At 45.7% G+C, this 23025-nt stretch overlaps 2 protein-coding genes across 2 annotated transcripts; both read right to left on the bottom strand.

Moving 5' to 3' along the window:
* Window positions 1–587: 587 nt before the first annotated feature.
* Window positions 588–10796, bottom strand: LOC133355913 (leukocyte elastase inhibitor-like). Its single transcript, XM_061573332.1, has 7 exons — window positions 10775–10796; window positions 9688–9888; window positions 7550–7687; window positions 6523–6640; window positions 5443–5585; window positions 4677–4844; window positions 588–3327 (listed from the first exon to the last, which is right to left on the bottom strand). Exons 2-7 carry the CDS (start codon window positions 9853–9855, stop codon window positions 2914–2916), a joined length of 1149 nt encoding a protein of 382 aa, XP_061429316.1. The 5' UTR covers window positions 9856–9888; window positions 10775–10796; the 3' UTR covers window positions 588–2913.
* A 6031-nt stretch (window positions 10797–16827) lies between these two features.
* LOC133355922 (leukocyte elastase inhibitor-like) lies at window positions 16828–23025 on the bottom strand. Its single transcript, XM_061573347.1, has 6 exons — window positions 22723–23025; window positions 21285–21422; window positions 20914–21031; window positions 18726–18868; window positions 18331–18498; window positions 16828–17849 (listed from the first exon to the last, which is right to left on the bottom strand). Exons 1-6 carry the CDS (start codon window positions 22888–22890, stop codon window positions 17436–17438), a joined length of 1149 nt encoding a protein of 382 aa, XP_061429331.1. The 5' UTR covers window positions 22891–23025; the 3' UTR covers window positions 16828–17435.

Raw genomic sequence — 23025 nt, 5'->3', positions numbered from 1 at the left:
GTTACGGTTATTTGGTGCTGGGAGGTTTATTTAATACTGTTGGGGGGGGGGGACGGGACGAAATCTCTGCCTCACTTGGACTCATGAGTTTGTGTCGGAGGTGGCCGTTGCTTGCGAGAGTGGCTGTGTGGACTACAAAAACAACACTTTTTGTCCAAGATGGACCAAACCCTCACCAGGTATCCAATATGATCTGTAGCTATTAGGTAAACTATGCATATGCTATTTAAAAACAACTGGTCATCATACAATGTAAAGTAATACATACACTCAGTAGGCTAAATGGTGTAACGTGCATTCTGCAACTATTATGCACACTGTGTTATGAGAAGGGCTATTTATTTTAAGGCAGTGTTGTTGATTGGTATGTTGCAATAAAAAGGTTTTTTTAGGGGTGCCGTTGTGGACAACGGAGGGAAGGGAGCCAGTGGTATGGTGGGTGCAATTTGAAGACAATTCACACAAGAGCCATGGAGGAAAATTGTTGAAGCAAGCTTTGCAATTATCCCCATCACGAGCGATGCAGACGTAAGAAATATTTTCACCAAAAAACCCCGACAAGAATGAACACGCGACAACAGTTCAACTCGGGCTGATAATAAACTTTATACATTCATAATGTATAAACTTGTGTTAAAACCACATGCAATAATCATTCAAATAACACCACAAAAATTAGGCATAACCACCTGCAAGCGTCAATAATACAGGTAGGAACAACAGTTCCACACTGCCCACCAGGGATTATTTGTCTGTCTGTCGTGCATAGCCACGCCCTCGATTTGTATTTCACAGAGCGCTTCGGGCGGGCTCAGCACCACGTGACGCGCCGCCCCACGCAGCTTGCGCCGCGTGACACGGATCGCACGAATGCGCCGTCCAACCAAGTTCCTACCTGCCCACTCCGAAGGAACGTGTTGGAAGGCATCTTTTAAGGCCAGCAAGAAATAGTAATTTTAGCACTGTTAAGACAAGCGGCGTGCCATGTTTGCCATGGCTGTTAGAAGTTACATTTGATCTCGTTTCTTATCTTTTAACATTCATAGCTGCACTGTTTGAGAGTAGCTGAGCCATTCCCCATTTTTTTTTCGATTTAAAGCTTTTGTGACTGCAGGGATTCATCTTCTTGGTTCTTTCGGTAAAGTAGGGTGGATAGAATAATACATAGTGTAATATTACACTATTATTCTAAGGTATAGGGTGGTGTATAGTAATACATTATATAATTTAATGTTGGGTTTGTCTATGGCAGCATATAGTACGGGGTAGACCCGTGTGATGTAAGGGAAAACAGTTTAGCTGGAAGCATATTATAGTTTTTGTGACATAGAATTGTAATGTATTACTTACTGTTAGTAGCTCAGCTTATTGGAGAGTATATTTATGTATACTGATGATACTATGTAGTTTATACTTTAGTTTTTTTACGTGGTTGTTTAGTTACTGCAGCTACATACTATTAACATTCATTCCCTTTATTAATGCTACCCCTATCCCCTCCCTTTGATGCTGCTAATCCTGCATAATGCACGGGCATGATATGACTTTGAAACCCCCCGCCAAACCTCCTAAGCATTTCACAAGTAGTACTAATCACATACCTGCATTTCCCATAAATATGCTAAATTCCTCTTGATATGCAAATTATTTTGTTAAGGCGCCCTTCCCCCCTTCCAACCCAGCTTAAATATACGCTCCAAGCGTGGTGGTGTTTCATTCAGACGCTGTCTCCCCGACAGACCTGGTCGTCACTTGAGGACGGCTGCTTGCGTTGTGGCCGAAACGTCGTGAGAATGATTTTATTATGCTTAATTTTTATTATTTTATTACTTCCCTTCTACGTGACTTTACCGAAAGAACCAAGAAGACCATTCCCCATTGTTTATTAAAAAAAATAATTAGGCGTTGTAGATACCCTATAGCTATTGCTGGCTCTTGCGGGACAATTGCTGCTTGAAATTTGTATTACGATTGTGACCCAGGTGCTTCACGTCGATAATATTTAAAGAGCACTCGAGTCAACTATTACTTGTAATGTTGTCTGATACATCCGTTTGCAATGATTTCGTGTTTTATTTTTGTTTCAACGAGAAAAATTATACGTTCTTTAGATGTGATTGTCCATTGATCCCTCCCTCATTTTGTACGTGATTGTCTATTCGTTCACCACAATGTCACATATAGGTGACGTAATCACGCAGATGTGCGTCGTTACATTACAGTCACACATGTCCACTTGAGCCGGGTATCCAGGCAAAAAGCCAGCCAGCAAAACTTTTTTTGATTACAAAGAGTTTAGGCGATTTTTTGTTGTTGATTGAAAGCCGATTGCTGATGTGCATCGATTTGATAATCAATAATAAAAAATATTACTATCAACACATAATTCCAGAAATCAATTGAAATATTTCCACTTTACGACACTGCAACGTGATATTACGCTCTGTGTATATCATTCAGCCGGGTGGCGTAGATTTTTGTTGCAGATTAAGTCAGTGAAACCCACCTTATAAAACCAACGTGTCCCATAAACCAAAACTGTCCCAATACCATTAACGCATTTTAACGTGCCAATAGACCTTGAAATATATACAGTAGAACCCCTCTTATCGACCACCCCTGTTAACGACTAATTGCTTAACGATGGGCCTCCATAGAGCCCAATGTATAGTGTATAGTATAGTAGTGTATAGTGTAGTGTAAAGTTACCAGGCCTCGGCCAATCAGTGACATCCATTCATGAGCGTGGGAGCATCGTTTACATTCGATGCTGTTCGGAACAATTTCCATCATTTAACGTATAGTTCTACACTCGCCTAACGACCAAATCACTAGACGACCGGTTCCGTGGAATCAATTACCGTCGTTAAGAGCAGGGGTTTCTACTGTATAGAATCGGAGCCTCGGCGTGCATCAGGGAGACGTGTAGCGACCCAAGAAGAGAACGCTACCGTTGCGGTTGTCTCGAATGAGGAAGACGAATGGGTGATCGGCGCAAAATTTAAAGGGTGGCTGCGTGGGCATGGCACACCTCAGTTTCATGGTGACCGCTGTGGCGGCAGCCGCCTCCGTCCCTTCTTCATTCACTTCGACAAAGGCGCGATGGGCCACGTGCGAAACGAACAGGTCACGGTTTCCGTCCATGCCCGACAAGTCGGCAGTGAGCGGCGAGAAGAGGTCTCCCATACCGAGGATCGAGAGTGGCTTATTGAGGGTGTAGCTTTGCTCCAGGCGGAAGCGTGGGAGGTGCAGCAAAACGTCCCCAGAGTGCATCGTCGTGGGCGATGTCCACGCTTGAAGGTTCTGAATGTTCAGCTCCCTCTCCAGCTGATCCGTTCATTGCGAGAACAACGAAAGAGACGCGGTTGAAACGAAAAGTGGCCGAGTAGGCAATGCTCGGTGAACATTTACGGCGAGGGCAAACGGCGACTGTAAAAACTCCCACCGAACCGAGATGCAAAGGTGCATTCCTGCAATTGCTTGCTCACGTTACTGCTGGCAGAACGGCCATCGCCACAGGGACCTCTGTAGAACCCATCTGGAGGATATTTTAACCTGCTCTTCCATACTGGCCAGATATCTCGAGGGACGTTGCATGTACCCACACCTTCACCCCATTTCTCATAATAAGCCTGCTTTTTATACAGCGCCCATTAACGTAAAGCAACGTCTCGGAGCACAGCTTTATTTTTTGGTCAAAAGGGGGACCACCCCCCCCCTGGTGTGACACAAGGTGGCTTAGCACGAGCCTGCAAGTGGGGAATTTATCTGACAGAAGGAGGCGATAGTTGCTCCGTGTAAATCCTAATTGTGTAATTGGAGGGCATTTTTTTTGAACCGCTACGCCAAACCACAACGGCCTGCTCTTTTCAAATGACGTCACATGCATATGCATGTATGTTGAACTTCTTTTTCACCGTACGTCGCCAACCGTGATGCGCATCGGAGGTGCTCGGCGGGCGGGGGGGGGGGAAGGACAACATACTATCTCTGACCTCCCACTGCGAAGCAAACGGGGCGCCTGTGTATGATTAATTGCACGCACAGTAATAATCGGGGCGGAATGCCAGGACACGAACCGCGCGACTCGGCAACAAGCAGCAAGCACGCGACCGCTGGTTGCAGAGAGAGAGAGGCTGGGGGATTTGAGAAACTCGCCTCTTTTTTTTACGATAAGAACAAACAAGAAGATGCTCGGTGTAGTCGGCACTTTGCTTCGTTCATCATTTCGGGTTATGTTTCAATGCTTTGCTTTATGTGCTCCCCCCCCCCCCCCCCCCATTTTAAAATGAAACATTTCACAAAAGACTTCAAGCTCTGCTCTCCTCCTTCTTCTTACTCCTTCCCTCTCTCTCTATCTACCCCCTCTCTCTGTACCCCTCCTCTCTCTCTACTCTATGTCTTCCGCGCTGGGAGATCGAACCCGTGACCTCTTGATTGCAACTCCAGTGCGCCAACCCATTAAACCATGGAAGCATCACAGCTGTTGTCTCTCGTCCCATCATAATACAATAATTATTCAAATGTAAGCTCACGTAAAAATGTACACTTGGATAGCTTCAAAGCATTAACGGGGGTTAGAACTGACGATATTAGCATAATTCCTAAGTGCACTTAAACCGCAGTGTATTTTGAAATTGAAACGATGCAGTGTGTGCATTTGTGAAGGAAATTACCTTTTCCAAACCGTTAGTTTCATCCTCGATGGCAGCTGGCAGCAGAATGATCATGCTCAGCGCATTTCCCACATATGGAAGCTCCAGAACATTTAAATTCATGTTCTGGACAAAGCCATGTTGAAACGTGTTCTTTTGGGACATCATCTGCACTTGCTTTGTCTCTTGCTGTGTAAGAAAAGTATAACATCACTGGTTATTTCCCCATTGTGCATATATGGTCCCACCATTGTAACCAATAAAGAAGGCCAAGTCTTCTTGGGAATGTACATTTAAAGTTCGTACTGCACGTCAGTATTTACAAGTTCATCAGATCAATAAACAGCCATGTCTGCAAGCGGTACATCAGTGTTACATCATAAAATGAAGTAAAAATGTTTAATACACGGCCAATATTTGTATCTGAAGTCAGACAGGCAATGCAATTTAACACGGTTACTTTTCAGTGCACAAATCCGTTATGCATAAATAGATAACCAATATATTATTGCTTTGTCTATTTCAATATTATTTCATTGGTGGGCAAGTCGAAGATAAGATCATTTGCCTAAATTTCTCTTTTCAGTCTAGTGCATTTGTCATACAAACATGTACAGTACATTAAATCGAAAACTTATTGATAGTGTCCATACATTATACAGTATTCACATTACTTAAACATTACAACCCAGCTACATATAAAAAACATATTAACAAAAACAATCCACATTAAATTTGACGACAATCTCATCGCGGGTACAAACAAAAACAACGTGTTTACAGTTACCTGGTTGAGATGAAATTTGCACTGAGTGGTATTTTGAGAGTTAAACTTTTTGGTCCATTTCCCTTTGAAGTAAACAGCGTTCACAATCACGAGTCGAGTCATGACATCCAAAGTTCCCTCTTCCAGAAGATCCTTGATTTTCCCTAGGATGGAAACGCGTGCACTATTGAGTTAAACATAACACTTAAGTGACAACTTTAAACTAACACAAAAGTCATCCATTTATATAGACAAATTTAAGACTCTAAACAATATTTCAGTATGCTTCTACATTGGGGTATTTGAACACTTCCATTTTAGAAGCATAAGCTCGCCGAGCTGAATTGCCATTCGTTTGCCTAACGCATGCATTATAAGGTTGCACTCGTTCCACACAAAAGCGCTAGCCACAAATTAACCCCAACACCTCGCTGATCTCGTCAAGGAGCACGAACCATCACGTGTCACTCCGGTCATCCTCGCAAGCGGCATTTGGCTGGGCCATCGGACAAAGACGGCCACCGCATTGCGCGCTTTCAGACGCCCTTCTGCGGCTGGTTGGAACGCTCTTCCTTATTAGGAAGCCACTGGAGCTATGCACTTTCTTTAAAACTGCTTGTTGTACTCTTTGGTTCTTTCGGTAAAAGTCACGTAGATATAAAACAAAATAAATAAAATCTCGACGTTTCTGGCGCAACACAAGCATCCGTCATCAGGTGGGACAACCACAGCACGAAACAACTGCTGATGACGGACGCTTGTGTTGCACCCGAAACGTCGTGATTTTATTTATTTTGTTTTATATCTACGTGACTTTACCGAAAGAACCAAAGAGAATGGATCCCTGCAGTCACGAAAACTGCTTCTTGTGTTAAGTTTGTTGTCCCCCCCCCTGCCTGCACATTCGATTAGCACGAGTTGGCTACGTACGGCAGGAAAGAAGTTCAACATGCACACACTATTGCAGTACTTAAGGGGTGCAAAAACAAGTTTACAACCCATTTACTCTCCTGCCACCGCTTGAATAGTCTCCAAAGTGCTGTATTGCAGGCAGCTTCCCCTCCACGAGCCTTCGAAAAGAGGAGCGAATGTGCCCTTCACCTTCAGTCTTTTCTTCCACCCAGGCGTTGATTTTCTTCCGCACACCCTCAAATGATTTCGTGAAGTCCACGGCAGCCAACTTGGCGTCATAAAACTTCTGAGTCGCTTGCAGAAATCCCTAAAGGGGAGAGCGAGAGACAGAGACATTGACACGGGGAGGTTTTTTTTTACATCAAAGATGCATTTGTAAAAAAGAAAACATCAAACGCATCATTTATAGCCAACTGGAAAGAGCACGCTCTCCAGCATCTAAGTGCAAAACTATGGGCAGGGAGGAAGCTTAGTGGGCACTGATTCTTGAGAGCATTGATTCGGGCATTTAGGCCCCTCCCCACCCTTTCCCCTTTTACCCCTTCGCCGACGTGGGTATCAAATCTCAGGAAGACACCAGGGGGTTGGAGAGTTTATTGCAACGTGCGGTTTAGACGGGTCTCCATTGCACTGTAGTCTGTAATGTGCGGATGTGCTGGTGTCAGCCTCCTTTCATATCCTCTCTGTGTTGTGTACCTTGAATCGTCTTGTTCATAAAATACTTTCGGTTGGCTACGTACGGTGCGAAAGAAGTTCAATGTATGTACGTACATACATCACGTTTTTATATTAGGGGCCGTCCATAAATGACGTCACGCGATTTTGGACGATTTTTGACCCCCTCCCCTTCGTCACACGGCGTCACAAAGTCAGACCCCCCCCCCCTAAAATATGACATCACAAAGCTCTGCCCCCCCCCCCCCAAAAAATAAAACATGCTTCAAATCGCTTTAAACTTTTGTCATTGTAGTGCGTATTTAATGTGGCGCTGCACTCTGATGTTGTAGGAGATAACATTTATTTAAAAATCTATTTAATTAAGTAGAACGTGTTGTCTATATTTATTTAAAGTTGTGTATTTTGATTTGACGACACATTTCTCAAACCCCCCCCCCCGTCGCACATCGTCACAAATGTCTGACCCCCCCCGCCCCCAGGTGCGTGATGTCATTTTTGAACGGCCCATTAGGTAAAAAATGTCTCTCTCTTTAATCACCTTGAGGAAGCTGAAGGACTTCTCGCCGTAGAGACGGTTGGCAACACGCAGGACGCAGCCCGCCCCGGGAGATTTCAAAGTGCCGAGCAGACTCTTGAAAGCTTCGTGAACATCGCTCACTCCTTCAAAGCAAAGCGCCTACAAGCAAAGCACATGGACACAGGCACGAATACGTTGACACACTTTCTTTGAGGAATCAAAACATCCTTGGTGAAGCCGGTATCCTTGCAGTCGTGGCTTGGACCTCCGCCGGATGACTCACACATGACAAGATGACTCACACATGATGGGATGACTCACATGACGGGATGACTCACACATGACGGGATGGCTCGCAGCGACCAGAGCCAAGGCTATGTGTAGCCCTGATGGGCATTCCGATGGGTGGGCACATGATGATTCACACCACAAGCGATTTGCTATGTATTGTCGTGAATCGGGGACATGATTCAAGGATGCAATTTTCATTCCATTCGCATTGTCTTAGTTGTATTATTGGCAATGGCTGTGTTATATCCGCATTTGTGCAACCACTGCCACCTATTTTAACGGGGGGGGGGGGGTATCCAGGGTAGAAACTTTTTATTTATTTTTTAAATATTTTTATGTTATCTTATTATTTTTTATTACATTTCCATCTATTTCTTTTTTGTTTTCTATTTACCTGACTACCAAAATAACCAGGAATATGAATCCCTGCAGTCACGAAAGTTTGAAGTCTAAAATTATATATGCATTGTCTTGGAAACTGATTGTTTCCAAGACTGATTGTTTCCAAGACAATGCTGTTCGCCTTTGGGCGTTCTCTGGTCTGACCCTGGTGAGACTAGGCCATAATGAAGGCTGTCTCTGGTGTAGGACAATCAGTTTCAAAGCAAATGCACACATTACCAGAGCATCTTTGATCGCATGTTCACCATAAGTACCGTGTGTGGTAAATGCAGACACGATTCCTTGCAAAAAGGTTTCTCTTTGGTGTTTGAACATCTTAACACCTGATTTAAAGCTTTCGTGACTGCAGGGATTCATATTCTTGGTTCTTTCGGCAAAGTCACGTAGAAGGGAAATAATAAAATTAAATAAATATAAAACATCGTCGTGAGAATTGTTATTGTTTTAAATGTATATTATTTTATTATTTCCCTTCTACGTGACTTTACCGAAAGAAGCAAGAATATCTTAACACCTGTTTTCATTCCAGAAAGGGTAGAACCCTAATTCTTACCATTTCATACTGAAGGTAAATTGTTGCTCAATCTGCATGAGTTAGTGAGTGTTGTCGGTCACCCCCCCCCCCCACCCTGACGAGACGATGGGCGTTTCCCCTCAGTGCAATTGGCCCTTTTCCTCCAAAATAAATAAAAAATGCATCTTCTTCAAAATCTTCACGACAGTGGCCTCGCTCACCTGTGATACGTGTCCATGCGCCGGATTACAAGACACGGACACAATTTGCACGCAGCGATTCTCGGCATGACACCCCACTTAAACACGTGAACACGCCACCATTGCCTCGAGGCTTATCCTGTACAACACAAGGAAGTACTGTAGTGAAATGACCCGATAAAGTACGACAGCCCCACAAGTACTGTTTGTGTGTTTATATATGTGCTATGTACTTAATTGACTACTAACATTTCCCCCCCTTTGTTTATTCATTTCTGTTTAAAATTAACCTTCACTTATTTGAGATGCCTGTTGCGAGTTCAAATGCTATGGAAGAACGTCTTGTCGTGGACGCATGGGCTCACGAAAGACCACACACCAGAAAACAAACCGCGAAAGATCCTCCAAAGTATTGCTGTGAAATATCTAACAATGACACTTTAAAAAGTTACATTGTTCACGTTAAACATTCCACACCCCGATTGGTATGCACGCTAAAACATTACGTTTTAGAGCAACGATGAATGGGTGTCACGAGACATCTTGGACCACCTTGCGCTCGACAGAACTCAACACAGAAGAGACGAAGTACAGACGCGGAGTGAATCAAAACGCCGACTAACCCACGGCGTCCGATGCCGCATGCGAGCGGGTTTCTTGTATCACGTTGCCCGGGGGTGAGCGCGCCGTTGCAAGCGACGTGGATATTTTTTGCTGCTGTTCTTGTTTGTCTGTTTGTATGTTGTTGTTACCTTGGACATTTGCTCAGACGTTTGTCCCCTGGCGCCGAGCAGCACCATGGACAGCGCCGCGGAGATGCTGAGCGGGGAGAAGAAGACATTGCCGCCGGCCTCCCTTGCACCCAGCGTCTTGAAGACGTCGATGGCGAACTCGGTGTTGGCTGCCACCACATTCTCCATCGCTGCCTGGGGTCGCGCCCTCGCCCGAGTTTGCTGCTCTGGTGCAGGGAGAGAAGAGGCGAACTCGCTCGACCGCTCTGCGTCGCAGTGGCTGGAAACGCCCTTGAACCACAAAAGCCCTACTGAAAAGAAAATTGCTACGTTTTTTTTTGTTTTTCAGCAAGCCAGACTGAGTCATAAGCACCCTTTTTTAGGAGGGCCCTGCTACATTGGGATTGAATTTTAAGATGCTTACAGCCAGTGAGAACGACGAGTGTCTGTTATACATTGTTTAAATGCATGCCTATAAAGGGTCACCCATACATCATTGGGGATCACCTCTACGCAGACAATAACATGTACTGCTAGGCGATACAAGAACAATGAGTATGCATAATGTGCACGCATAATGTACGTTGATTATATACACTGTGTAACACATGTTTGTTGTTGTTCCTGGGTATTAAGTGTTATTTCTAGAATATTCTAGATAGATTCAGTGCTGAGTAAACTTGGAGTAACTTCTAGAACATTCTAGAACTTTCCAGTAATAACACATTTCTGCGGAGGGAGCTGGTAGGAACGTTGGGTTGCTCGGTCCATGGCCAGGGTCAACGGCGGCGTGGTGTATTCTGCACATATGTCCGACTGTGAGGGCGGGCACAAGCCGGCGTGAGTAGGTTAAACGTTGAGTTTTATAAGGGCACCACGGGGTGACCCGCCCCTCCCCACCCAGCCCCACCCCTCCCACCCTCCCCACCCAGCCCCTCCCCACCCTCCCCTCCCCACCCAGCCCCACCCTCCCCACCCAACCCCTCCCCACCCTCCCCTCCCCACCCAGCCCCTCCCTGCACGACGGACACAATAATCCCCTGTGGGCTGGTGTAACCAGGAGGTTCCTATCAGTAATGAAATAAATGAACATTGAACTTCACTTTACCTGTAGTAAGGAAAGTGGATGGCTTGAGTGAAAGGTGGTGACGAGGGGAGGAGGAGGTGTCAGTGTTGCTTGGAAGGGGAGTTCCCCTCCATAAAAACTTTGGGTAACTGCCCTTCTGGGGTTCTTTCTATGCCTTTTTTCTAGCACTGATTCACTTGAGGGCCTTTGTACTAAAAACTGGTCAAGAGAGGATTGTTTCTGCCTCAGCTTTAAGATGTTTCTGAAACGACTCAATGCATTATCATTATAAAAAATCGCCTGCTCTGCTGGCTCCTGCCTTATCTGGATGATTTTCTACAAAAGTTAACAGAACGATGTTTTGCGGGTCTGCACTGGGCGAGAGCTATGCGTAAACTGGGTCAATCGCCTTTGTCTCGGTCGCCCTGGCTACGCATCTCGGCCCAAACAGGTTCTTTCCAGTTGTTCGACCTCCGAATTTTTTGTTCGATGTCTGGGGCAAAAAATGTTCGAACATTTTGTTCGATCACCGAATTGTTCGAGTTCTGGGGCGTTCGATCTCCGAGGTTCTACTGTAGAGTAAATTTGCATTACAAGATTTGACCACGACAGAGGAATCAAGTGAAGTAAAACCGTTGAAAAATATAAAAGGGCAGAAATTACTCCATCGAGAAAACAACATTTTCATTCAAACTCAGTACACATGCAACGTTGAGCCAACGTTGGCATTTGGTTAACATAGGTGTACACACACACAGTGTGGTTAACATAGGTGTACACACACAGTGTGGTTAACATAGGTGTACACACACAGTGTGGTTAACATAGGTGTACACACACAGTGTGGTTAACAGGTGTACACACACAGTGTGGTTAACATAGGTGTACAAACACGCACAGAGCATAGTTAACATAGGTGTACACACACAAGCGCCGTTGGCTTCCCCTTAAACCGGTACCTATTTTATCGACCCAGGATGAATGGTGTGGTTTTTTTTAAAAATACGAACCGCACCTCGTATAGCAGCAGCTCCCAAGGTCAGTAGTTGATACAGCACACGTGTGTACAGTGCCCTGTGCAGAAATGTGTACAGTGCTCAACTAAATGTTTTATTTTGACCGGGCAGAGCCCACTGAGCTGTATACAATTCGGAAGTGACCTTGCCTCGAATGATGGCTCAACGAATTGGCGGCTTAAATGTCGAGATTGAGTGCCGTGGCCGCCTTCCCCACCCAGCCCCACCCACCCCTCCCATATATGGAATGCACGACGGGCAAAATAATCCCCTGTGGGTTGGTGTAACCAGCGGTTCCTACCAGTATAAATATATATATAAAATCGTAGATGTCTGTCTGTCCGTCTGTGTGTGTGTGTGTGGATTTCGGACCATACGCACTTTCATTGGACGGCGGTTGCCCCTGGCAACGGCTAGCGACGCCTTCGCCGCTTTCATTGGACCTGGCAACGGCTAGCGACGCCTTCGCCAAGGGCTGCAGTTTCATTGGACGGCGGTTGCCCCTGCCAACGGCTAGCCACGCCTTCGCCACTTTCATAGGCTCCGTAAATAATTAAATAATAGCCATTACACAGTATTGTTGGAGCGCTGAGGGGGGGGGGGGGGAAGGCACGCCACCCGTACCCTGCCTCTGCCGGCTGGACAATTTTGGCTAGGCCGCAGGCTCTGCACGCTACTAGGCCTCCACACCCACCACGCCACTCTGAGGTAAATTCATCAAAGTTTTTCCTACTCTTCACTCCACCCCCACCACAATGTGTGCAATTAATATTACTTTTAAACCCAACGCGCCAACAATCGATTACTTAAATGTTCACTGTACAAATAGTCATTAAGCTGGGTCAGCGTACTGCCAGTCTATCATGTAGACTGTAGCCTGCTTATTAATCTCGGTGAGCGTACTGCCACTCTATCATGTACACTCTAGCCTGCTTATGAAGCTGACTGCGTGTACTGCCAGTCTGTAATGTGGACTGTAGCCTGGTTATTAGAATCGATTCTTTATATGTTCTTTGTACAAATAGTCATTAAGCTGTTTGAGCGACCCCAGTTCGATTCCAACTCACGCCCACCACCGCTGACGATTATTTGAAACGGACCTGGCCCTCCCCTAGGTCTACTCAGCCTCAAACGCGTAACTGCTGTCGTGTGTGAACATCGTCACTGGGGAGACAAAGGCGGCCGGGCATCGTGGATCCAAGTCCCGGGCGAAGCCGGGTCATGTGTATGTGTGTATGTGTTTATGTGTATGTCTGTGTGTCTGTATGTATGTGTGTATGTATGTGTGTGTATGTGTTTGTGTGTGTGTGCATGTATGTGGGTTTTTTTCTATGTCTTTATGTGTATGTCTGCGTGTCTGTATGTATGTATGTACGTGTGTGCATGTGTTTGTGTGTATGTATGTGTGTGTCTATGTATGTGTGTGTATGTGTTTCTGTGTATGTATGTGTGTGTATGTATGTGTGTTATGTGTCTGTCTGTGTGTCTGCATGTATGTGTGTGTGTATTGTGTATGTGTTTGTATGTGTTTGTGTGTTTACGCTCGCATTACGCAAATGTGTTGCAGGTCTAAGGAGTTCCTTGCGCAGCATTGCCGCTTTATTATTTCAGTCGTTTACTGCCGTACGCACCCTGAAAGTCGTGTGTGTCTGCAGCAAGCGCGTGTATGTGTACCTATGGACGCGCGCGCGTGTGTTGTGTAGGGGGAACGTTAGTGTAGTGCTTAGCGTGCTGCCTGTGTCTGTGTGTGTGTGTCTGTGTGTGTGTCTGTGTGTGTGTCTGTGTGTGTGCGTGTGTGGTGTGTGGGGAGCGGTAGTGTAGTGGTTAGCGTGCTGTCTGTGTGTGTGTGTGTGTCTCTGTCTGTGTGTGTCTGCGTGTGTCTGTGTGTGTGTCTGTGTGTCTGTCTGTGCGTGTGTGGTGTGTGAGGAGCGGTGGGTGTGGTGCTTAACGCTACGCTGCGCTACCAACCCGGCGAACCCAGTTCCATTCCCGCTCACGGCCACCACCGGTGACGATTATTTGAACCTCCCCTAGGTCGACTCTGCCTCAAACGAGTAACTGTTGTAGCGTATTAACATCGCCACTGGGGAGACAAAGGCGGCCGGCCGTGGTGGATACAAATCCCGGGCGAAGCCGGGTAGTACAGCTAGTAGTCGTATAAAGTACATACAGGCGGACACCCAACGTGGTCCCGCTTCTTCACTCAAACAACTGACCCCGATCTCTTCCGGGCTCCCCTCGATATCCTCTCTCCCACGTGACCCTGACTCCTCTCCTTCCGAATCGTCAGATCCGGCCTTCCCATACTGCCCTGCTGGCTCCACCTCCATTCACCTCGCTTCCCATCATACATGAAAAATGTTGCGAGGATCTCTTACACATACATTACCATATTGATATGGTAGTTCCCATATGAATAACCCAACCGGCAATGGATACCCGTTGTAAAAAAAGGGGAAAACCAATTCTCTTATTTGTATTCATTAATCCCCCCCCGGCACGTGAAGGACTCACAAGTGACGTCATCACATCTACCCCTCTATTTAAGGAACGAAGCAGGAGGATTTCTCCACAAATCTGGCTTGTCGCCTGATGAAGCTAGTTGTAATCACTGGTGAAACGTCGTACTCAGCTTGTAAATGTTGTGGATTTGCTCTCCAAAACACTGGTGTGCTGTACTAGTAACGAATTGGCATGTTCTGTTTACGTGACAAACCTTACTAGTTGGCTGTGTCAGGTAGTGGCAGGTTTAACGACACACTTAGTTTTACACGATCTAACCCAAAAGAAACACCTGTATTATGGATAAGATTTTGTAGTCTGAATTTAAAAGGGAGATCTGCCGGTAGCTGTCCCTTGTGGAGTCTAAGGGGCCCCTGGTTTGCAGAGGACAGATATCCGAGCGTCATTCATGGAGTCGGGGAGGTTGTCCTGATTGTAGCGTGGCATCGAGGGTGCCCTTAAGCTTTGTTGAAAGTGGGGGGGAGGGGGGGGGTTCATCTTCTTGTAAATATCTACAGGAAATCCATCCGGGATGCAGCTATGGCCAAATTTAACTCTGGGCGTGATGGGCCCACACAGCTCTTTGCTAAGATTCACACTCAAGCCGGGTAAAGGGACTTTGTCAATGATGGAGCTGATGGCTTCAATGGATGGCGAGACGGATTTGTAAAGAGATTCATAGTATTCTATACATTGTTCATTGATACCCTTGGTTTTGGTTAGTGGGGGGGGGGGGGGTCGTTTCACTTGCGAATGGACACTCTGCGTGAACGATGTCTCCTGGTTTTCAACATGCTTGCAAGAACTCTTGCGGTGGTTGGGGATGGTTCGTGGAATGGAAGCCTGTTTTTTTTTATAAATAGCCTTGATGTTCGGTCATTTAATAGCTTATTTAGCTCGTTTTATCCCGTCCACTTATTTTAAGATTTCTGCGGAAGGTGAGGTCTTAAAGTTTCTGTGAAGCCTGGTCAGTCTCCTCCAATTGCTGATGTCTTTCCTGGATTTTCGTCCGTATGCGGACCCTTCTCTATCAAGTCCCCTGAAGTATCCCTTAAGAGCAGTGGCGGCTCCTGAAAAATCTCTCAGGGGGGGCAAATGTCTGGATGATTGATAAGGATAAGGTCCACCCATGCAATGGATAAATTAACAGCTTAAGCATGTAAAGGCAACTTCACTTCTTTAATATTAATGAAAAATAAAGTGACTCTTACAATACATCTTGTTTGTTTCTATACTCACTATTAATATACAATCCACTCAAGTTTATTTTATTAAAGATTCCACTAGGTGGCGACAAATTATATTGTTGGATGAAACGTGCTTACGTATGATGACGTAAGCACGTTAGGGCGAGCCCTCCCGGAAGCCATAGAGAATGCATTGCAGCGCCCCCGTTTGAAAAAAAACATGTAAGTCTATGGGGCCACTCGGGGCGATTCTCAGCCGGAGTGAAATCGCTCAAAAAGAGGCGGTACTCCACAGAACGTGACATGACGCTGATTGGACTATATCCAGAGGCACAGTGACGGCTAGCGTGACTCTGTGGTTGAATGACATTGGTGGTGCGTCGCCCAATCGCCCTAATGAAGAAACCGCCCCTGCTTTAGAGCATCCCACAATATCTGGGGGGAAGGAGGTGTCGGGGCCATATTATTTTCAAAGAAATCCTCCTTAAGTTCCCTGATGAACGGATCTTCCTCCAGGAGTCGTCTGTCCAGGGACCAAAGGCGGTTCTCGATCTCGTCCGGATTCAAGACGAGTAGCATTATCACTGGGGCGTGATCAAAAAGTTTCACGTATAAGATCGTGGTGAGGTGTGCTTATTAAGGTCTGGAAATGAAAAAATTATCTCGAGTGTCTTGTGTGCCTTGGAGATGTGAGTGAAGTCCCTTTCCATTGGGCGAAGTGTAACTTTGTTGTCTTTTCTAAATATCTCAACCTCCTTTTATTCAACCTTTGAGAACTTCTTTTGACCTATTCAAATAATCAGTGAGGCCCATAATTGAGTTACTCAGCAGGCAATGGGTCTCTCTTCAATCAGATACCAAACTGTAATAACGTTACCCATGATGCACTGTCAACAACTTTTGATTACTTTAAATACAAATAAATGTATGCGTAACATTTTTTAATTTTTAAGGGTTTGTCTGTTATTTAACATCTACTCATGGGTAATGTCATACACCAATGTAAGACTGTTCACCTGGAAACATTCTTTATTTTAGGTCAGGGCCCTGTGGTGTATAATTCAGTCCAACAATTTTTCTGTCTCTCTATACACGACCAGCGTCCAGTGGAGTATATGATGAACATAAACTAAGTGGTTCACATTAACAAATATTTACCAAGGTAACTGAGGTAATATCTGATGGCTGCTGTTCTCTTGAAATCATTGCCAAAGTCTTGTCAATAAAATCAAGACGATCAACACTTATTCTTCCAAAAAAGATGAACTTGTTTTGTTTGATGTAACTGCAAATTTAAATGTGCCACGTATCACAACCGGAAAAATAATTGTAAAGTGGCTGGTTGATATAACTGCGGGTGTGTCCAGAGCAATCTCACACGCACTGCAAGTTTTAAGATTCGAGAGACTTTAATCACGCAGCCCTCCCAACAATACCCAGCAGCCAAAAATCAAAGTTTTGCTAACAATACTTAAGAACAATAATCAAGAGTGCCACAACAACACATTTCAAGTGGAGTGTATATTATCCAGCAATAGGTTTTTACCCTTTATTTGGCACCAAAACTGACACCTTTATACGAGGGATCATGTTTGCAATAGCCACAACACTGACAGTCAAAATGCAAACAAGAAGAGACAACTCTGATAATGATATGCGCTGTTCTTGAAATTGATTGGTCCACACCCGAGACGGCTTTTCTTATAGCCTAGTCTCACATGGTGTTGGAGCAGGTGACACCAAAAGGCGCACAACTCAAAAACATCATCCCTTGTATAAAGGTGTCATTTTTGGTGCCAGATAAAAGGTTAAAAACCTATTACTTTATCTTGCTATTGGCAAAAGAGTTCTCATATTGTATATTATCCCCAGCATATTTCCCCCCTACTCTGACGGAGTGTCTTCCCACTGGTATGTGAGTATATTTTTCCCTTAAAGTAGCACAATCAAATCAGACGGTACACATTTCTCAACGAAAATCGGAGCCTCGATGGACCCTCAGGGGGACGTGTAGCGACCCAAAAAGAGAACGCTTCCATTGCGGTTGTCACGAATGAGGAAGATGAATGGGTGATCGGCGCAAAATTGAAAGGGTGGCTGGAAAGGCATGGCACACATCACCATCATGACTAATGCGGTGGCGGCAGCCGCCTCTGTCCCCTCTTCATTCACTTCGACAAAGGCGCGGTGGGCCACGTGCGAAACGAACAGGTCACGTTTTCCGTCCATGCCCGACAAGTCGGCAGTGAGCGGCGAGAAGAGGTCTCCCATGCCGAGGGTCGAGAGTGGCTCATTGAGGGTGTAGCTTTGCTCCAGGCGGAAGCGTGGGAGATGCAGCAAAACGTCCCCAGAGTGCATCGCCATGGGCGATGTCCACGTTTGAAGGTTCAGAAGGTTCAGCTCCCTCTCCAGCTGATCCATTAATTGCAAGAGCAACGAAAGAGACGATTAGAGCACAAGTGACCGAGCAGACAATGCTTAGGTGAAGCATTAGGGAGAATGCAACAACTCCTGTGCTTACACAAGGAACTGGAATGTGAATGTGCAGCCCTGCAGCTTGCTCCTACCACTTGTGGAAGAAGGACCTGCACGGTGTAATTATGTTGACCTTCTTTCGCATTGTACGTAGCCAACCGTGCTAGTAAAAATAATAGACTGCAATTAAGGACGTGTACGACCCGTGATGTCAGGCAAGACGTTATTGTTGTGAGTTAATACAATAAATATATAGGTTCATTGGTATACTCTTATAAAATGCAATTGGAGGCTTTCAAGGAAACCTTGAGAACTGATGCTATCAGAATAATAATGAGGTCACTTGAATAAAAATGTCTTCAACATGTGGATATTCTATTGGACATGTTGGAATGTGCCAATGTGTAACATGAAATACCTTTTCCAAACCGGTAGTTTCATCTTCGATGGCAGCTGGCAGCAGAATAATCATGCTCAGTTCATTTCCCACATATGGAAGCTCAAGTACTTTTAAATTCATGTGCTGGACAAAGCCATGTTTAAACTTTTTCTCTTGGAACATCATCTGCACTGGCTTTGTCTCTCGCTGTGCAATAAAAATAAAACACATAACTGGTTATTCCCCATTGCGCATACAGAATTCCTCTTACCCGCAACTCCTATTATATGCGTCAACTGTAGGGTCTGTGAATTTTCCGATTATCCTCAGGCCCTATTGCCATTGTTTGTCATTATCCGCGACTTTTTCCCACGCCTTCCCATCATGCACAATTTAATCCCACAATGTGTGCGGACAAACGTGGTTGCAGTTACCTTGTTAAGGTAAAACGTTTTCTGGGAGGTATTTTGAAGATTAAATGGTGTGGCCCACTTCCCTTTGAAGTAAACAGCATTCACGACCACGAGTCGGGTCATGGAGTCCACAGTGCCCTCGCCCAAAAGATCTTTTATTTTGCCTAGAAGAGAAAAAGACGTAGCATTCAGTTAAATAGAAATACGTAAAAACTCATTCAGTATCAAGATTTTTCATCAGTGCAGTTTTGCAATGGGGGTATTTGGACACTTCCCTTGAGGTATATCATATGCGGGAAGAAATGGAATACTGCATACATGTGTAGTGGGTTCTTATGACGGTGCAGACGACTCGTAGAGGCAACGCTTATTTATTAACGGATAACACACTTAACGCACTGTGTATAGACTACTTGTCGAAGGGGTAACAGCCCCTTCACCTGATGCTAGCTGGGAGGTACACTTAATCTAACACACCCTACTCTTGAACTAGGGTCTCGGGTCCTCTGGCTAAGTGGGTCCTAAGGGAGGCTAGCCGACCCGACCCAGCCAAGGTACAGGTCTCGACCCTCAGCCACACGGACCCGGCCCTGACAAGTACGTCGGGCTCCGAGGCTTCCAGGGTCGCACCACTGGCTCTCTCTGCCCGGCCCCGACAAGGACGGTAGCCCAGAGGAGTCCCAGGGTTGAGCTAGCCGGTCTTCAGTCTTCTACTGGCTCTTCTGGCTTCGGCTCGCGCACACTGCCCAACTCTCTCGGGCTCCTGCCTTTTTAAATCCTTTATATTAAGTTCGCTTGCTTGCTTGCTTACGACCATGTAAATCTTTCGGTCGTTTTTTAACCCACTTCCCATGATCCAATCGAGTTGACATTTTCCACACAGACTCGTTGTGCGTGACAATTAATGTTCGTGAAAATGTTTTTCCAAAATTTTACACTTTATAGGACAAAAATATTATATTTAATTACCAATTGTTTAATACTGCAGACAATCATTTGACCCATAGGTGGCAGCCATCTCAAGCCAGAGGACGAGAAGACTCTAGCCGCCACGCATATAAAAGATTTAGAGTGAAAAACTTTGTTTTTACGGGTTATACTTATATACATCTCCCCACCGAGGGGCGGGGTTCTGTGGGATCCCAGGACACCCCGCAGCCCCCACCCGTTGGGAGGGGCCACGGGGGATCCAAACACCCCACAAGCCGCCCCTGCCCCGGGGCTAGGGATATCACAACTGCCCCCTACAGGTAAGCAGTGGGTGCTAGCCGGAGATGGTGTACGTTCGCCTAATAACACCACTACATCCCCCCCCCCCCCCCCCCGTACAGCACGCAGCCGTCCCGGCTGCAACAATAACCTCAATACAAATAGTTTAACATGAACCAGAACCGCGTGTGCCTCATTAAAAACAACAAGAACAACAACAGTAACACCCCAATAATTAACCCAACCCACCTGTACAAAAGGACACTACATACAGAATATATATATCCCCATTACCAGCCCCCACCTAACGCACCCCAGCCTCGGACAACGCACGCGACCTGCGACGAAGAATACAACATGGAAGAGGTAAGTGGTCGCCGCGGCGGACATGCGGGTGCGATGGTCCAAAAAAACCATCATGAAAACCCCCGCATCTTAGCGCGAGTCCGAGTGGCTGGTCCATCATGAGGGGCAGGCCCGGTCCGCCTGGTGATCCAAACACCCCGCAGCCCCCTCCCCCCGGGAGGGGCCCCGGGGGATCCCAGGACACCCCACAGCCCCCCTGCCCCGGGGCTAGGGATATCACGACTGTCCCCTGGAGGTAAGCAGTGGGTGCTAGCCGGAGATGGTGTACGTTCGCCTAATAACATCATTACACGTCAACCACTTATCAGTGCCTACCTCATTACAGACCAATTCAGACCTTATTGGTCACCCCGTGCTCCTTATAAATCTCAACGTTACTCCTACAAAGTCCCTTCACCAAGGGAGAAACAATTTTCTTTTATTTTTTATTTCCCTGTACAAGAATACGGTTAAACCGTGTGGGTTGACAGGCATGATACTGTACCTGGAGAAACCCACCCACGTGTAAAGGAATAATATTCAGAGGTCTGCAAAGACAAGTTGAGACCCCATGTACCATGCTGCCACCTGCCGTATTGTCTCAACATGTGAAAAAACGAATACTTTAGTCTGAGACGCGAGAAAATATATTCACCTTCAGTGTTTCCTTCGACCCAGGAGTTGATTTCCTTCCGTACATCGTTAAATGCTCCGGTGAAGTCGACAGCAGCCAACTCAGCCTCATAAAACTTCTCAGTCCTTTCTAGAAACTCCTAAAGCAGAGAGCAATGGCAACACATTTACTACAAGATACATTTTTCAGCAATAACACAACATGCCAAATGTTTAAGTTTAAAATCTAGAGTGAAAATGCATTTCTTTAGAACTGCTTTATGCTTAGTTTGTTGTCCTTCCCCTGCACACTCCGATTATCACGGTTGGCTACGTACAGTGCGAAAGAAGTGCAACATACGTACATACATCACACGTTTCTACATTAGGTTAAACATTCCTCTTTCTGATCACCTTGAGGAAGCCGAAGGTCTTCTCGCCGTAGAGACGGTTGGCAATGCGAAGGACGCAGCCCGCTCCGGGAGATTTCAAAGTGCCGAGCAGACTCTTGAAAGCTTCGTGAACATCGCTCATTCCTTCATAGCAAAGTACCTGCGACACATTTAACACAGGAAAAAAACTTGCACAAATGTAATATTTTCACGTCTTCTTTGAGAATCCAAAGAAGACAGATATCACTGAGATACATATATGTTCTGTGTTTTATCTCTCTCTCAAATTTAGCATTCTCAGGAAGAACGTAATCAACCAGGTAGGGTGTTGACTGTTATGTTATCCGACTGTTGTATTATATTACATTTCTAAGTATACTAGATTTGTGTTTCTATTTCATTTATACCTGATGATGATTGCTTGTGTTGCAATCGAAACGTCGTATGCTAGTATTTAATTTATTATTTGATCTTTATACGTGACTTTACCGAAAGAACCAAAGAGTAATTCCTGCAGTCACGAAAGCTCCAAATTAAGTTTTATCGCTGATCTTCGTCTGCATGCGTTTACTGAGAATGACCACGCCTCATCATGAATTGGCAAAGTATACAAAGACCGTCTCAATTCATGTTCTGGGTAACAGAGGTGTGGACTCGAGTCATGTGACTTGGACTCGAGTCAGACTCGAGTCATGAATTTGATGACTTCAGACTCGACTTGGACTTGCATAACAATGACTTTGTCCCACCTCTGAGGTGTGGACTCGAGTCATGTGACTTGGACTCGAGTCAGACTCGAGTCATGAATTTGATGACTTCAGACTCGACTTGGACTTGCATAACAATGACTTTGTCCCACCTCTGCTGGGTAATAAAAAAACCAGTTTTTGTCTTAGATGTTTCGTCGAAACAAATGTTGTCGTTTTTGTTTTCATCAAATGACAGCAACGCCCTTGGGATACGCGTTAAGAGAGTAATGGGAGAAATTGCGTTGAACGATTGTGGCGTCACTTCTCAAAATAACACCAGGAAATACTCTGCCCTGATTGATAACAAGACGACGTTTTGGGCAACGTGCCTTCTGTCACAGCACACAGCATGGTGCTGTACTATTTTAATCGTTCGAAATGTGTCCGTCGAGAACATCTCGTCAGTGTGGCACCGACTCGACAGTCCACAGCTGTGCACTCAAGATTCGCAAATAAACTGCACAAGTGGTCCAGATGTCTCGTGACCCCCGATTGATGTTGAGTTTTTTCCTTTTGCATATCCATTTATGTTTTAAATAAACCTTCCTTTTAAAACGACACGTTTTAGAGAATTAATTGGGAGGGGAGGGGCGGGTCACAAGACATCTGGACCCCCCCCGTGTACAGTCCACGTTCAAGTCGAAGGCACATGCTGCCGGGTTGGATTCGTGAGTGATTTTTTTTGCTGCTGCTGCTGTTGTTGTTTGTTACCTTGGACATTTGCTCAGACGTTTGTCCCTTGGCGCCGAGCAGCACCATGGCCAACGCCGCGGAAATGCTGAGCGGGGAGAAGAAGACATTGCCACCAGCCTCCCGTGCACCAAGCGTCTTGAAGACGTTGATGGCGAACTCGGCGTTGGCTGCCACCGCCTTCTCCATCGCTGCCTGGGGTCGCGTCCTCGAAAACTTTCAACTGAGCGGAGAGACAGAGAGAGAGGCCCTGTCCGTCAGGATGAACTCGTTCATCTGCTCTGGATTTGTTTGGCTGGACACGCCTTTAAGTTGTTCATCCTT

The sequence above is a fragment of the Lethenteron reissneri genome, chromosome 52, assembly GCF_015708825.2.
Source record: "Lethenteron reissneri isolate LAM-NWPU_2019-01 chromosome 52, ASM1570882v1, whole genome shotgun sequence".
In the NCBI taxonomy this organism is placed as follows: Eukaryota; Metazoa; Chordata; class Hyperoartia; order Petromyzontiformes; family Petromyzontidae; genus Lethenteron; species Lethenteron reissneri.
The sequence above is the reverse complement of the archived record's forward strand: the minus strand, read 5'-3'. Positions and strand labels throughout refer to the sequence as shown.

Excerpts from the sequence above, each read along its gene's own strand:
- LOC133355913 (XM_061573332.1), bottom strand. The coding sequence starts at position 9,855 with ATGGAGAATGTGGTGGCAGCCAACACCGAGTTCGCCATCGACGTCTTC. Across the intron at positions 6,641-7,549 it reads AGTCCTTCAGCTTCCTCAAG|GGATTTCTGCAAGCGACTCA; the intron begins GTGATTAAAGAG and ends TCTCCCCTTTAG. Across the intron at positions 3,328-4,676 it reads AAACTAACGGTTTGGAAAAG|CTGGAGAGGGAGCTGAACAT; the intron begins GTAATTTCCTTC and ends TGAACGGATCAG.
- LOC133355922 (XM_061573347.1), bottom strand. The coding sequence starts at position 22,890 with ATGGAGAAGGCGGTGGCAGCCAACGCCGAGTTCGCCATCAACGTCTTC. Across the intron at positions 21,423-22,722 it reads CGTCTGAGCAAATGTCCAAG|GTACTTTGCTATGAAGGAAT; the intron begins GTAACAAACAAC and ends AATGTGTCGCAG. Across the intron at positions 21,032-21,284 it reads AGACCTTCGGCTTCCTCAAG|GAGTTTCTAGAAAGGACTGA; the intron begins GTGATCAGAAAG and ends TCTCTGCTTTAG.